At 42.2% G+C, this 16,126-nt stretch overlaps 3 protein-coding genes across 4 annotated transcripts; 2 read left to right on the forward strand and 1 right to left on the reverse strand.

Annotated features, from left to right (window-relative positions):
• The first annotated feature begins 14 nt into the window (after positions 1-14).
• On the forward strand, positions 15-2,278 carry LOC137874872 (uncharacterized). 2 transcript variants are annotated; one of them, XM_068713837.1, is made up of 4 exons: positions 15-124; positions 1,113-1,168; positions 1,378-1,737; positions 1,854-2,278. In XM_068713837.1, exons 1-4 carry the CDS (start codon positions 114-116, stop codon positions 2,051-2,053), a joined length of 627 nt encoding a protein of 208 aa, XP_068569938.1. In that variant the 5' UTR covers positions 15-113; the 3' UTR covers positions 2,054-2,278. The 2 variants fall into 2 exon arrangements, with proteins under 2 accessions (XP_068569938.1, XP_068569939.1); XM_068713838.1 differs by having other exon boundaries at positions 1,857-2,278.
• Positions 2,279-3,750: 1,472 nt separating this feature from the next.
• Positions 3,751-9,308, forward strand: LOC137874493 (guanine nucleotide-binding protein G(q) subunit alpha-like). The gene is made up of 7 exons (XM_068713193.1): positions 3,751-4,040; positions 5,519-5,703; positions 6,940-7,094; positions 7,347-7,475; positions 7,807-7,936; positions 8,202-8,355; positions 8,542-9,308. Exons 1-7 carry the CDS (start codon positions 3,905-3,907, stop codon positions 8,730-8,732), a joined length of 1,080 nt encoding a protein of 359 aa, XP_068569294.1. The 5' UTR covers positions 3,751-3,904; the 3' UTR covers positions 8,733-9,308.
• A 678-nt stretch (positions 9,309-9,986) lies between these two features.
• Positions 9,987-16,061, reverse strand: LOC137874494 (myelin-oligodendrocyte glycoprotein-like). Its single transcript, XM_068713194.1, has 5 exons — positions 15,947-16,061; positions 12,142-12,519; positions 11,942-12,025; positions 11,509-11,615; positions 9,987-11,392 (listed from the first exon to the last, which is right to left on the reverse strand). Exons 1-5 carry the CDS (start codon positions 16,011-16,013, stop codon positions 11,354-11,356), a joined length of 675 nt encoding a protein of 224 aa, XP_068569295.1. The 5' UTR covers positions 16,014-16,061; the 3' UTR covers positions 9,987-11,353.
• Positions 16,062-16,126: the final 65 nt, after the last annotated feature.

Below are 16,126 nucleotides of genomic sequence, written 5' to 3' on the forward strand. Positions count from 1 at the left end.
ATTGGTTAGAAACAGTAGAGACTCTCAGTGAGGAGAAGTGAACCCTGAAGATATTCTGTCTGGACTTATTGATCCGGTGAATTATTGATCTCTACAGACTCAGTGTTCAAAGGATGATTTACAGGTAGACTCCTTCTTCTCTACTTTAAACTTTCAGTCCTTTATTCATGTTCATGTTTAATATGTTGTTTTTGTTTGTCTAATATATTATTATCTTCATTCATGTATCCTGTGCTTCGTCTTGTTTCCTCATAAGTAGAACTAACAGCAGGTCTTTCTCTCTCTGGGTGTTTTCAAACCTGCATCCCAATCAGACAGAAAACAAGACAATATGATGATTATGGATCTGTTACTATCAGATGTGTTTGTGTCTCTTCATGATAACTACATCATAAAATCAATAAGTGATGTTGAGAAAGCTCTACATATATCTGTCAGACCAACAGTGAAATCCATGTCTTTGTGTTTTTGGTTCATTTAGAGGTTTTTGTCCTCTTTTGTCCTCAATGTATGAAAATCCATATCTCATGTAGTCGGTGTCGTTCTTGCGTTTCACTCAATTAGCATGAAAACAAACTTTGTGGGTGTTCTTCTATACTGTGAAATGGCGGATGTCTATTAGCATTACAAGGCATTAACGCCAAATACTGTTAGGGAGTGTGAATAACTCCGCTGCATAAAATATCCCCTTCAAAATAAAAGCACAGGCTTTAAAAAAAAAATTTCAGGCAAAGGCCCGCGACCCACTGAAAACGGGTACGCGATCCACTTTTAGGTTGCGGACCCACCAGTTGAGAATCACTGTACTAGAGGACCACGGTTATGTGGTGGACAACACTGTGACCTCACAAACATCAACACCTGGCTTTGATCCCTGCACTGCACATTCTGCCGATGTCAGCATGTGTCATCGGCAGAATAGGGAACTTCAAAAAGAGGAAATGAGAGAAACACAGCGGTGATGGTGTCAGTCCTCTGATCAGTCATGTTGTCACGAGAAGCACAGAAGAAGAAGAAGAAGTGTTGTAGTGACTACAGACAGAGTGCAGCTGGTCTCTGTTGACCTGTGATGTGATGTGTTCATGACTCTGGTCCTCTGTCTCCTCTCACAGGGAGAAGATGATCTGCAGCATCCTGCTGCTCTTCAAACTTACCTCCTGTGTCTCTGGTGAGTTCACAGCTTCACTAAATACACCTTCAGCCTCACTCACACACTTTAACATCACTCTAGTTATTGTTACAATCAAGCACCTTGTTCATACCTTTGTGTCTTTAAAGCTCAGCATCAGTAAACATCTCCAGGTGGAGTTTGAAGGCTCTCATGTTACCGTTGTCAGTTTGTCTGCTCCTCACTCTCCCTCTCTGTCTCCTCAACAGGAGTATCAGTAGTGGATGTGACACAGAGCTCCTATCAGGCAGGGGAGAACCACGACGTCACTCTGGAATGGACCTTCCAGACCAGAACAGACGGTTCCATCAAGTCCATTTTTATCTTCTGTCAGATGTACACTGGTGTCAGATCCTTCATCCTGTTTAGTCTATATAAAGGTGTCGAGACCTTAGCGGCTCAGGATAAACGGTTTGCAGGACGAGTCAAGTTTGACAAAGACGCCCTCAGAGAAGGACATCTCAGACTTAAAATGTCCAGACTCAGGACTGATGACTCGGGTCATTACAGGTGTGATGTGTTCACAGGTGAAGGTGGTGGTTCTATGACGTGTCACCTCAACGTCACAGGTGAGTTGATTCAGAAGTTTCCTGGATAATAAAGAACATGATTATTGTCGTCTTCTGTTTTAGTGAGATGTTGTTTCTTCTCATGAGTGACTCAGACTTGTTTGGTGTCTTTACAGCAGAGAGGGATCGACGCAAACCTGAGACACCAAACACAACAAGTGGAGGAAGAGGTCCTTCACAGACAGGAAGTCCATCACAACCTGAGAGTCCAGGATGGATCGTCCTCTACTGTGGACTGGGACTAGGAACTCTGCTGGGTGTTTGTTGGGGTTTCTATCATCTGTATAGAAAACAAAGATTCACTCTCTTCCTATAGAACTAGATCCAATGGTTCCTCCATACAGACAAAGATGTTTCTAGTCTCTCAGGTCGGAGGTCCAAAGCAGCGTCTGAAGGTCTCATTGTGATGATGTCGTCTGTCAGCTGGTCGTAGCGGGTGAGAGGGGTTATCTAAGGTCTTCATTGAAATACTGCAGAGAAGCATGAATGTCTTGTAAACTCTGGCCTTTTATATTTTAATAAACATGTTTCATCTGTTTCAGCTCTCTGGTCTTTATTGTCCTTTCACTGTTTGTATGTTTTAAAGAAAAGCTCACAGTTTGGTAACGTTCTCAGATGAAAACATCAGAAATTAATAACGTGACTTATTAACAGCTTTTAGTAACAGTAACTATTAAAAGCATAACCAGTAACATTTCCCCAGAGGATGAATCCTACTAACTTTGGTGACCATCTGACTTTCCTGTTAGCGTCACCACGAGGCCAACATTCTTCATTCAGATGGAAATATCATGAAATTTCGTGCAAAATCACTACTTTGTGTATTTTTATTTTAGGAATAACGCACACTTTGAGCTGCAGTGTAGACATGTGTAGCATGTTAATGCCTCAACAGCAGACAGCTCCAGAGGGGAGATGTGCATTACTTCATAAGGGTTAGTGTCACTCTTGTAACACTAGAGGGAGTCACGCAGCACAAAGCGTCAAACTGTTTTATAAATACATCTTTAAGTTGGGACGACTGTTTTTGTCTGTCAGTAATCAGTAACAATATGTATTTACTTCTGATGCTCTATGACAGGCATCAGTTTATGTAAAGGATCGTATTTAACTTTTAAAAAAAGTATCTATATAATATATATATATATATATATATATATATATATATATATATATATACTCAGAGAAACTTTCATTTTGTGTTGATTTAAAGCTGTAGTGTCTCTGAGCACCAGAGTCCCTTTAGAAAACCTTTCATTCTACTGCAGCAGGGTCTGACATTCTGACCCTCTCAGTCCTGGTTCTAGTTCTCCCGTTGCCTCCCTTCTCTCTAGAGGGTCCAGCAATACGTCCTGGGTCTCCAGCAGAGAGGAGAAGCTCTGCTCCTGGAGGAGGAGAAGGAGGAGGAGGAGGAGGAGACGCTGCTGCTGCCGGGAGCTGAGCTCTCCTCCTCCCTCCGGAGCTCCGACTGCAGGTCCGAGGCTGCAGGTGAAGCCAGATCTGGGTCTGTCCACGGTGGACCAGGTCTCTGCTGGAGGATCTGGGTCTGTCCACGGTGGACCGGTCTCTGCTGAAGGATCTGGGTCTGTCCACGGTGGACCAGTCTCTGCTGGATGATCTGGGTCTGTTCACGGTGGACCGGGCTCTGCTAGAGTCTGAGCTGAAGGAGTTTCTGGTGAACCTGCATGAGTTCATCTGGTTTCACCAGAATCCGACCCGGTGGCTCCGATGACATCATTAAGAATAACTCTATAGAAACAGACCATCTTCTCTCTGATGGTCTCTGTACTGATGGAGGTCTGATAGAGGACCAGGACTACACTGAGACTGGTTCAGGACCAGTTAGAACTTCCTCACAGTCACTTAAATTGTACTATGTCTGCTGTTTTACACCTCCTGCTTTGGTAGGAGGACATTAAAGGAGGATTATCTGTGTACCCAGAGGAGGGATTTTCCTTCAGAGCACATCCCTCTGTCACATGGTCCACCCAGGACAGAGGACCAGACAAACAACTGGACCCAGAGGACGTGAGCCTCCTTTGTATTCGTCCCAGAGAGCGTCTTTGTCAGCGATGAAGTGAAGCGACTCGCTGCTTCACAGACGTCTGCTTGTTGCGGAATCTTCTTCCTCTTCCCAGGAGAGGAAGCAACGAGTCCTCCAGGAGCAATGACTCTGAGCTCCGTGGGGGCCTGCTGCCTCAGCCCGGAGGCCGAAGAGGCTCGCCGGATCAACGATGAGATCGAGAAGCAGCTCCGCCGCGAGATGAGGGACTCCAGTCGGGAACTTAAGCTGCTTTTGCTCGGTGAGGGACGAAGAAATACTCCTACTGTACACAATACTGCATTCAAAATGTTTAAAGTGTAGTATTAGCAAGTAGATGTACTTGTAGACAAACTTACATCACTATATATTTTATACTAGGATATATTATTACTGATGCATTTACATGTTGATGCTGGTCGAGTAGAGCTCAATTCATATACTGTTTTTATATCATTGCATTTATTTATAAAATAATATTAGTTTTTTTATATAAAATCCTATTCTGTAAAATAGGAACTATAGCTGTTACATAATAATAATAATAATAATAATAATAATAAAATAATAATAATAAATATGTCTAAAACACTTTTCATACAAGAGATGAAGCTCAAAAAAAAAATATATAAATATATATATGAATATATATATATATATATATATATATATATATATAATGAAATTAGATAATAAAAAGGGAGTGGATGATGACATATTTGAGTTAAATTAAAAACAGAGACCATGAAGAATAATAAAAATGAGAGAATTAAGTAGATGGAGTAACTAATTAATATTCAAATATTTAATAGAACTGAATTTTGCATAATGTGTACTTTTGATGCTTTTCTTTCTGCCAATACTTGTGTATCTTTCCTTCAGTAGGATTTTTAATTCAGGACTTTTACTTGTAATTTTTAAGTATTTTTATACTGTGGTATTGCCACTAGTTTTTATTGAGACACAAACAGACAAAAAATATTAAAATAAGATACAAAAGCCAACTAAAATCAAAGAGACATAGATGTTCCATGTTTTTAAATGTTTTCTCTGTGACTCTTTAAAGGTACGTTAACTTCTCAGAGACGTTTTCCAGCCACTGTTCCTGTTTACATTGGACCATTGTCTGTCTCAAGTAGAACTTAAGTCAAGTAGATGTCTTCTCTCCTCACATCTTTAATGTTTCCAAGACACATCCCCGGGCAGGTGTGCCCCAGATGTATTTCTCAACGACTGCTTTTAACATTTTTTCCCAGAATAGCTTCATCTTTGAACAGAAAACGTGTGCGAGTGGTCGTCCTCCTGCCTCCGACGGTTTTGTTGTGCAGTAAAGTTGCCAGCTTTTAACTTTAGGTGTTTAAATTCTTCCTCTGTTATTTGAATCACCGCTTCCCATTTTGCAGCTTCTGGCTCCTTAAATATATTCAGCTTCGTCAGGTTCTTCTAGTTCCGCCTTTTACCAGCAGACACCGTTAAAGTGACAAAACGCTGCTTATAAAACTTGACTCCAAGTATAAACATTAGACCGACAAGACAAAACCCAGACTATGATTATAAATGGACCGTGAGTGCAAGACTGCATAACAGTGAGACGTTAAAGAAGAATCCCAAGAAGAGCTCAAAACCAGCGGTTCATTGATCCGACCTACAAATATTGCCTCTGCAGCAAAAACACGATGTAGCTAATTTCTCTACAAAACATTGATATGTGTGACCAGTAATGTTGTGCATCTGTTGTAGGAACTGGTGAAAGTGGGAAGAGCACCTTCATCAAGCAGATGAGGATCATCCACGGCCGAGGATACTCCGACGAAGACAAGAGAGGCTTCGCCAGGCTGATCTACCAGAACATCTTCACGGCCATGCAGGCCTTGATCCAGGCCATGGACGCATTGCAGCTCCCCTACAAGTACGAACACAACAAGGTAGACCACAACCGTTGTTGTCTTCGTGCTTTCTTTGCAGACAGATCGAGAAGAAGGAGGTTTGACTGTTCAACAGAAGAGTGTGCGCATGGTTTACGGTCCAACGCGCTGACAGAGCCTGCAGTGTGTTTCAGGGTGAAGCACTTCTGGTAATTTGCAGCCGTGTTTACTTTTGAAGATCCTCGCTGCCCGGAGAGTTTTTGTCTGCTAATGGAGAAGGCCCATGATGTTTGACTGCTGGAATGTAAAGACGGGTCACTCCTGAGTCAGTTACAAGCAAGAGACGAAACAGGGAAGGGAGACAGAGAACTCAACTGTTGATCATGCAGGAGTCCGTCCCCGTCAATGGACACATTTGCTGATGCATTAGTTAAAGTTCCAGGTCAGGATGAGAAGAGTCCACTTTCTGCAGGAGCAGGGGGGTTATGTGGTCGTCTTGAACTTTTGGCAGCATTAATTTAACGATGCCTTCCAATTAGGGCCGTTTAAAAAAGTAGGATTCCAGCACCAAAACCAGTACCCTCCTCCAAAAAGTCTTGTTTTCTAGATCTGGGTACAAAAAGGATCGAGTGCAGGTATCGTTTGACTGGAGGAGTTCTGATACTACATGGTGCTGGGTCACTTTGGTTGATACCTTAAAAGTTATTGAGTACCAAGACCTAGTTCCAATACCCACACTATTTAGTACGCCAGAAAACACCAGGATGTCCTACTGCATCCAGTCTTCAAACCAGCTTGATATTCTGGCTATTCTGACCCCCCCAACCCTCTGGGCAGCGCAACGTACGTCACGTCGACCGAGCTGTCGAGAGAGCCTGATGACAACTCATTGACAGCTCAATGAAAGATGAAAGTGGAACACATCCCGTCAGATCCACATGAAGACTTCATGTGGTTTTCAGACCACGTTCGGATAGCTACGGCTGAAGACATCCCGTAAACAGGAAGCTTAAAAATAGTGACTCATTCATGCAGCGCTCTATTGAGAACACGGGGTAGTGTTGCACTTCAGCCTCTTGTGGCCAAAATGAGTATTACAACAACATACTCAGAAAAGGAATCACCAGAAAATAACTAATTCATACTTGGCTCTCAGGGCTTCCGTAAACTCTAGCAGTGTGATTCAAACCCAGTGACATCAACACGACCCTAATCTTAAACACTACAAGAACAATTTACAAGAACACAAACATGACGTCATAAATCCATCTGTGTACTTGTCGTTCTGTTGTTCAGGCAAACGCCAGCATGGTCCGCGACGTCGACGTGGTGAGGGTGACAACGTTAGCGGACCCTTACGTGGAGGCCATCCAGAGCCTGTGGAGTGACCCGGGCATTCAGGAGTGTTACGGTCTTAAGAGGAAATACCAGCTGTCCGACTCCGCTAAATAGTGAGTGTAAACGAGAAGCTAGTAAGTCCTCAGACAGATCTGTTCTACTGTTTCACCCGCCTGTGTAATGGCTCAGTGTTATTCCATCTAAGGTTGTTGACAAAAGGCTTCAGAGTGAAGACGCACCATTTAAAATCTCACTTATAGTGAAGTGGCTGAAAAACAAACAATACAATACAATAAAGTGTCTCCTCTGTCCTTCTCGCTCACTTTCATTTCCTTAACTCTGGGGTTGTCTTCCTGTTTCAACAGCTTCCTGAACGACATACACAGAATTTCTGACACTTCTTATCTGCCGACCCAGCAGGATGTCCTGAGGGTCAGGGTGCCCACCACAGGTATTTTAGAGTACCCCTTTGACCTTGAGAACGTGGGGTTCAGGTGAGTGTTTCAGCTCGTTGTTAGGTTTTGTGCAGCACATTTACATTTGGGTGTTTTTGGTGAAATGTCTCAGGTGTGAAAACTTTGTTTGGCCCATTTCCTGTAACCAGTGTAGCATTAAAGCATGGTGGAATTAGCAAGCGAGCTAACTAGCGGAAAGCTGTCTTAGCGACATGAGATTTTTGGTTATTGTAAATATGTGAGGGCCTCATAGTCAAGTCATTCCTACGCTCATCATATTCAATAATCCAATTAATCAACACAGCCCAGCCCTAAATACCCAGAATACTACTGGTGGTAACATGGCGATGTTTTGAATCTGTGGCTGTAGGATGGTGGATGTGGGTGGCCAGCGCTCGGAAAGGAGGAAGTGGATTCATTGTTTTGAGGCAGTCACTTCTATCATATTCCTGGTGGCGATCAGCGAGTACGACCAGGTCCTCGTCGAGTCCGTCAAGGAGGTGAGACGCCGACAAAATAAAATACAAGCTGAGATCTCCTTCTATAAGGGACGTTGTGTCATTTAAAGCCCAGACTGTTTAGGTGGAGATGACAACTTGGGGTTCTACAGGAGTGGAGCACTCGTCTGGTTTCTCTATCTGGACGATAAATCTCAACCTTTGAAGCAGTGTGCATCGTTCACCTGCAGAGGGAGCTGTTCAGTCACTGTGTTGAATGTCTGATGCCATATTTCTGCTCATGCTTAGATGTTTGTGTTTCTCAAAGAACCGCATGGAGGAGAGCTTGGCTTTGTTCCAGACGATCATAACCTCTGGGTGGTTCCACCTGTCCTCAGTCATGCTGTTCCTCAACAAGATCGATTTACTGGAGGAGAAAATCCTGCACTCGCATCTGGTCGACTACTTTCCTGAATATGACGGTGAGAGGAAACTAAAAGATGCAGCCGAGCATGCTGGGATTTCTGTTTTGAATAGTTTAAAGTAGTCTAATTAAACGTCTCCATCTGTTGGTGGTTCACTTAGAATTGCTGCGTCTATAAAAGCCACACTACATATTATTTTTTAAAGAAGAAAAGTTGAATATATCAGCAATATCTTTCCACCAGGTCCCCGGAGGGACGTCAAGGCGGCGCAACAATTCATCTTGGAGAAGTTCGTCAGTCTCAACCCGAACGAGAAAAGAATCATCTACTCCCACTTCACCTGTGCCACAGACACAAACGACATTCGATTCGTCTTCAGAGCGGTGAAGGACCACATCTTGTATTGCACCCTGTCAGACTACAGATTTGTGTAAGTTGTCGACGTGAGCCTCACACTGTGATCAACAGGAGAGCTACAGAGCTTTTGGAGATGGATGCCTCGAGCTGCGATGGAGTGTCCTGATAAATTAAACCGCTGCCTCAGTGAGGAGTCACAGGGACGGACTAGGAGGATTGTAGGGGTCATTTGGGTGGTACAACAGATAATGGCTACCGTTAATAGTAGTGATGGTGACAGCACACACAGTCAGTGGGGCCATTCAGGGTCTCGCAGACTACACAGAAACCTCACTTTATTACTCTGCACGCCCACTTTACTGCATGACAAACCTACTTTACTGCACTTGACTCACATTTTACTGCACCCTTTGAGAACTTCCAGGATTAACATACGTGGTGTATTATAGGCCAAAGTTTACAAGCACACAACAAAAAAAGTGGGTGTAGATACAAAGCAAACACACACAATCACGGAGCACCCTGTACCAACATCATATAATGTCATTACACAGTGAATGGGGCTTTGAGAGGGATCGGGCTTAAGCCATCGTGAATCAAAGAGCCACAGATCTGTAAGAAATAAATCTGTTCTTGAATAAAAAGCATTTTCCTCAAAAGGTTTGGTGTGATTTAGACATGTTTGGTACCTGTACAACCAACAAATGTCCAAACGGTCGACTGTTCTGGTCCGATACGTTCATCTGTATCAGAGTGTGCTACTCTCTGCCCGACAACTGAGAAGGAAAACACAGGAACTTCCTGGATATCGAGGCGTACCGTTGCCGTGTTTGTTCATTATTTAGTTAAACCCTAACGGACACGCTACATTTACTGCCACTAGACGCCTTCACTCACTCTTTCCCCTTCAACAACTACGTACCGCTCCACTGATATGCATCGGCGATGATGGAAAGATCAGGACTACATGAACAATTCCCCTTACAAAAGGGGAAACAAGAGTCCTTGGGCAAACAGTCATAAATGAGCACATACAACATCAGGATGTTTGGTGAGGTGGTTGGGAGATTTGCCGTGGACAGACGGACAGACGCACACAAACTCTTGTTGGTGGAGATAATAAAGCAAAAACATGGGTTTAAAAGAAGAGAAGGAATAGAGAAGTTTACTCTGGTTAGCAGACTGGAGCCTCTTCAGTGAGGATTCAAGTAAACCAATGCTTTGGTAAGAGCACATTAAGAGGAACATGTATCTTTGACATTGCCAACATCAGACAGAAGTCAGCTGAGTCGAGGACTCGTCACAAGGTGAACATGAAAATCAACACTGTAGTCGTTGGTAAATGTGGTTTATTTGGCGACCGCTGCGTGACCAGTGTCGAACATTTCAGTGCAAATATTGTAAATACCTCGAGTACACATGTTCTACATCATAGAAACACAACACATTCCTCTGTTGAATCCCATTGTTGTTGAGATTTCTTTATATTTATTCAGCGCTTAAATAGATTAGTGAGGAAAAGGTGCCCTGTTCAAAGGCACTTTCAGTAAGTCTTCAAAAAAAACAGAATTCTGTATTTTAAATAAGTTTCACACCCTGTAACATGACATGATTGTGGAAACAAACATCAGTAAGGAGACCTAGAGTCAGTCATCATTCTAACACATACTCCTCAAACAAGCTCTTCAGAACAACACCTTCTAACACCATCACCTGTCAGAACAGGTGGAGAAATAAATAACATTACAAACACTAAACACACATCCTACGTTCTTCTTCACGCTGTCCGTCGGATATTCAGGGCTTCATTAAATCAGGTTACACCTTTAACACTTCTCAGCTAGGAAAGTAAACGTGCAAAGGTTGCCAGGAAGTGCAGGACAAGGTAGCATAACATTCATAAATGACAATTTTAGTGGCATAAAAAAAGATATAAATACACACACAGACACACACACTTTTGTGATTTTTATATTCAGTGCTTCAATAGATAAATAGTATAGTGAGGAAAAGGTGCCTTGCTCAAAGGCACTTTCAGTAAGTGGAGAGTCTTCAATAAGTTTCACACCTACACATTATATATAGTTACTGTACGTATTCCTAAAATGTAGCCTAGTGTTTCAGCGTTAGTATTAATACATTATTAAATGAGGGAGCGTCAGATTATGCTAAGCTAACTGACGTCATAGAGTCAAACACTGATGGCATTACTTTTCGTATCAGGTCTGTTCTGTTATTCATGTGAAAGGTAAGCTTTAACACTTACATCATTATTAATAAGCATCAAGTCAGATGCACTAATTTTACCTCAGCACTGTGACGCTAACAGCAGTGCTTCCATGAGGTTCGGCTTCTTTCTCGAGAGAAAACGTCTCCTGTAGATGAAATGTGATCCTGCTGCTGAGTCAGCTTAAAAAAAAAAAAAAAAAAAAAAAAAAGAGGGTTTCCATCTCCAACAGTTCCTCTTCAGGATTTACTTCTCGTAACGTGTGCAGGAAGACACGATCCAGCAGGGGGCGCTTTTCAAATTCCCCTCCTTATTGTCTTTTTTAAACCCACAATGAGCAGATTCCTCCAGCGTGTGATGAAACGTCAAACCGCCATCTTCAAATCAGACTTACATCAGGAGGACCTCACCAATCCGGTCCTGGACGCGCCGCTCTGCATTAACTACCTACGTGCCTTTGAGCAAGGCGCCTCAGACCGCGAGTGGTTTGGCTGGAACATATTTCAGACACTGTGGGAACAATTAACAAAAATTATGTTATGAACGATAATAATAAAAACTGTCTTACGGAGAGTCAGTCAGGATTTACTCGACAAGAAGAAACAGAACGTTTTTGGTTTTCTTACATTTTGGTTTTGATGACGTCGTTTAAGGGAATACACACCGACTCCACCACCCAGGACCAGTAAGAAGAAGACCAGCGGGATCAGAACGTTTAGATGGAGCCGACCACCTGACGTTAAAACAAAGGAGACTCTAAATGGAGCATAATGTACTAAATGAACATCATGCTGTATTGAAGAAGACTGTAAACTAGAGATTGAGACCATAAACTCATGTTTACAATGTTTACTGAGGGAATAAATCAAGAGAGAAGTAGAGTCATTTTAGACTAGACTTCTATACAACCAGAGGAGTCGCCCCCTGGTGGACACTAGAGAGAATGCAGCTTTAACACATGAAGCTCTGACTTCACTCTGCAGAACTAGAGGTTGAAGTCTGGGAACCATCTAGACACTACTAGCGCTGAAATCCTCTCCTCATCAAAGGTTTTCTCACCTGCATCGGTCTCATCGTTTTGATCTGGATCTGGGAGACTTTTGGGATCCGGCTCCGGCGTCCAGGTTTTATGAGATTGCGGCGCTGAAATAACACAAGATTAAAGAGATGATTATAGTACGCACAAAGTGTTGACTAAACAATCCTTGAAGGTTTATAAAGATGTCCTAATTTTGAGCCTCTACCACAAATGTACTCACCAACAACAAGCTGGACAACCGACTGGTCCACTGGGCTGTTTAACTTGGGGATGAAACACCGGTACCTTCCTTGGTCGGCCAGCGTTACGTTGGTGATCTTGAGCGAGATGTTTCCGTCTTTCAGCTCGTCGGTGAACAGCGCCGTCCTCATCGCGTACGATCGAATCTTCATGTCAGGGATTTCGTGGCGTTGCCGGTAGAGGTGCACGTACTCGACCCGGCTCAGCGGATCTGCGGGGTCTGGCTTGAGGTCGGGCAACGACCACTCCACCGTCAGACCCTCCACGTTGAACTGAGGCTCCAGGTGGCACGGCAGGATGACGTCGTCGCCCGGGGCGGCCACGATTGGCTGACGTGACCCAATCACCTGAGGTTGATCTGGAAAAACACGGAGGAACAAGTTTAAATTCTCTGAACTACTTTATCTGACCTTTTAGTCATTCCAGACTTCCAGGACTAAGAACTTCAGTGCTAAAAAGGAAGCTGGAATTTTGGAACTAAGGCTGCAAACTAACAACTATTTCTGTCAAGGTTGAGTCTAAGAAACTTCTTGTGAATGACCAACAGTCCAAAACCCAAACATATTCAGATCATCGTCACATAAATCAAAGAAAACCAAACAACTCAGAAGCTTTTCTGCATGAATTTAAAAGAGTTTGGATTATTCTCCGTCTGTTTCAGCTCTATGTTTTTGGTTAAAATGAGGGATTGTGATTTAGCAGAGTCATGATGAGTCCTAGTGACCACAAATCAAAAAACAAAGACGTCATTCTTTGAGCAACATTGTGACAAAAACATCTGATTAAGAGGAACAAGATAACCCCGAAAAACATCATCAGCAGCATCACACACACACACACACACACACACACACACACCTCGTGTTTCTACGGTGGCCCTGAACGGATGTTGTGTTATGGCTCAATGAGAGCTTTATACTTCATACTTCCTGGTAACGGTTTAACTGTCCTGCTTATCTGTTTTGTATGGAAGCCCGTTACTTTTTTCCATCACAAAAAACAAACTGGATTTTTCTTTTCTTTTTTTTTTTTTAACTTTTTTTTGGGTTGAATATAAATTTGATTCAGTTCTGGAATTTTCTGGAATATTTTTTTGATATTTGAGGTCTTATGTTTTTCAGTTTCAGATTTTATATTTTCAGATTCAAATCTTTTTTTTTTTGGTTTCAAATCTTTTTTTCAGTTCAGACTTTTGACCCTGATCTAGCGTGGGGGGCGTGGCTTCAACGGAGAGGGGCGTGTCATCATGAGTGACAGCATCACAAAGAAGGCTGAGGACCTTCCTCAACCGCGAGAATTATAAACTGTGAGCGTCAGCTATCCTGAAGGAAACTTCGGAGGGAACCGGCAACTGGTTCGATCAGTCTTTCGCCCCTATGGAGCGCCCGGCACCACCGGCGTGTTTTCACGTGAACATGTTGTATAGAAAGTGTTGAATCACAGTTATCGCGGTTGACGACGTTGACCACGCTAGAACAGGGTCAAAAGCCTGAACAAAAAAAAAGAAAGAAAAAAAAAAGATTTCAAACTAAAAAAAAAAAAAAAAGATTTGAAACCGAAAATATAAAATCTGAAAAATAAAAGAACTCTAATATCAAAATATATATGAAAGTGAAAAATTTTAAAAAATAATTAATTAATTAATTCCAGAACTGAATCAAAATTATATTCAACCAAAAAAACTTTTCATTCACTTATTTGTATTTAGAATACATTGCTGTATTTTTCAATGTTCAAGACCACAACTTGAACTTTCAGGTTAAATTTTTTTTTTTTCAAACGATCAAAACTTTTGACTGGATTTGGCTCCCTAGAGTTCCCAAAAAACAACATTTTAAATTTGCCCCCTTTCTAAACATGTCTCCACTTGTTCAACGCATACATTTCAATCAGTGACACACATCTGAGTCATCTTTGTTCTGGAAGAGTCTGAGCTCCACCTCATGTCTTCAGTGAGTCACTTATTGAATCAGCCATCATCAGTGAAACACTAGGTTCGTTCGACATAAGCCAGGCGGGCGCAGAATCGATCACCGGCGATCGGCGCACAATGCATGCCGGGTAGATTTGCGTCCGACTTGCTGTGACGTCATGAACACGTGGGCAACGTTAACCTCACGAGAGCGAGGCGGCCGCAGGTTTTAGAGCCAGGCGCTGCAGAGTTGCTCTCCACCGACTGCGGGACCCCAGGGCATGATGGGAAACGTCTGGCTGTCTTTGGATCAAAGAGCTGATTGGCTCTTAGATTTGACAACAAACAACACGTTTTGTAGAAAATCCTAATTTTGTGTAATTAATTGTAATACTTAACGCTAGATTGTTGGCCAATAGTCTCATTTTGTGCAATGATGTGGCTGATAATAATAATATGAGGTTATTTATTTAGCATCTGTAAATCAATATATTTATTGAGAAAGCCTACATCCAACCTGATGTCAGCATTTGTTCAGTCAGAGCACTGAATGTGTCCATCGATTAACGATGATGGTAGAATTGTTTCCTGGTATAATAGGCTGTGGGACTGTTGCATTGTGGTCTAACAATGGGAATGTGACATCCATCGACAGCACAGACTGTATTTGGAAATCCAGCTGTTTGAAAGTGTAACTGGGACGTGTGACGTGCTTCCCCTGTAGGCCACAACATGTGATGAGACACATGTGTAGTGACCAGGGAACAGAAGGGATGGAGATGTGTTGAAATGTTGAATCTGTCTGCTCACCCCTACATGAGTCCAGGTGAGACAGAGTCCACAGACAGAACACTGTCACAGACAGGTGGTGTGGTTTGCTGTCTGTTCATGTAGTGTGGTCCCATTGTAGTCATAAGGTCCTAGTTAGCAAAGAAGAGACTCAAACTGACAAATATCAGTGATTATATTCAGCCTTGAAACGCTGTAGATAAGATTCCTCCTCTTGTCCTCTTGAGAGCCTGAAATGACTTCTGAAGTCAGAGCTCTGTCCAGAGGAACCACCTCCTCAACTAATGGGGTATTTGTGGAACCAACCCAGAAGAAGAATAATGAAAATGATTCTTAACAGAATTCTAAAGAACTCTTTAACCATATAGGGAGCAGTTATTGAATCATGAAAACCATGTTTCACCACAATGACATCGTTTTTATGAAATAATACAAATTGTATTAAATCACATTCCTTGATTATTCTACTGTTTTTAAGTTTTATAATTTGGCTAAAACTGGAGTTCTGGTTCACTTTATAATTGTATATGTTAAGGAGATGAAAAGGATAGACTGGTACACATGTTTAGGAATATGGTTTGATGCTAGGCTCCCCTGGAATAAAACGGTAAATAAATGTAAAAAGGTTTCAAATGTAATGAGAAGCTAACAGGTCTGTTTTGAAAGAGAGAGAGAGAGAGCGCGAGCTATCTATATATCTATATATATATATATATATATATATATATATATATATATATATATATATATATCTATATCTATATCTATATCTATATATATATATATATATATATATATATAGATATATATATATATAGATATATATATATATATATATAGATAGAGGTCTGATAAGATCATTACATTACAGTCATTTAGCAGACGCTTTTATCCAATGTGACTCAGCACATTTCTACAGCATAGAAGCTACGGGAGCAATTTTGCTCAACATGCGACCAGAGCCGGGGATCGAACCGCCGATCCTCTGATTGCACCCAGAGGCTCACAAACAAACGGATACACACATAAACATGATGATTATAAACATGAAGATTATACCTCTAGAGAATAAAGCCGAGCTCACCTCTTAAAGCCACGATAAAGGAGAGAAGACACGTCCAGACGAGCACGCAGCCGAGCGGGTGAAGCATAAACACGGCAGGAGAAGCGCGGAGAGGCGGAGTCTGTAGAGAGCTCCACCGGAGCTGCTGTGTGAGTAATGGAGCACGTGTGAGAGTTACTCTATTTATATACTCCATGCACC

This window comes from Cebidichthys violaceus, unplaced genomic scaffold, assembly GCF_023349555.1.
Source record: "Cebidichthys violaceus isolate CVI_PGR_0920_01 unplaced genomic scaffold, fCebVio1.0.p SCAF_19, whole genome shotgun sequence".
Classification (NCBI taxonomy): Eukaryota; Metazoa; Chordata; class Actinopteri; order Perciformes; family Stichaeidae; genus Cebidichthys; species Cebidichthys violaceus.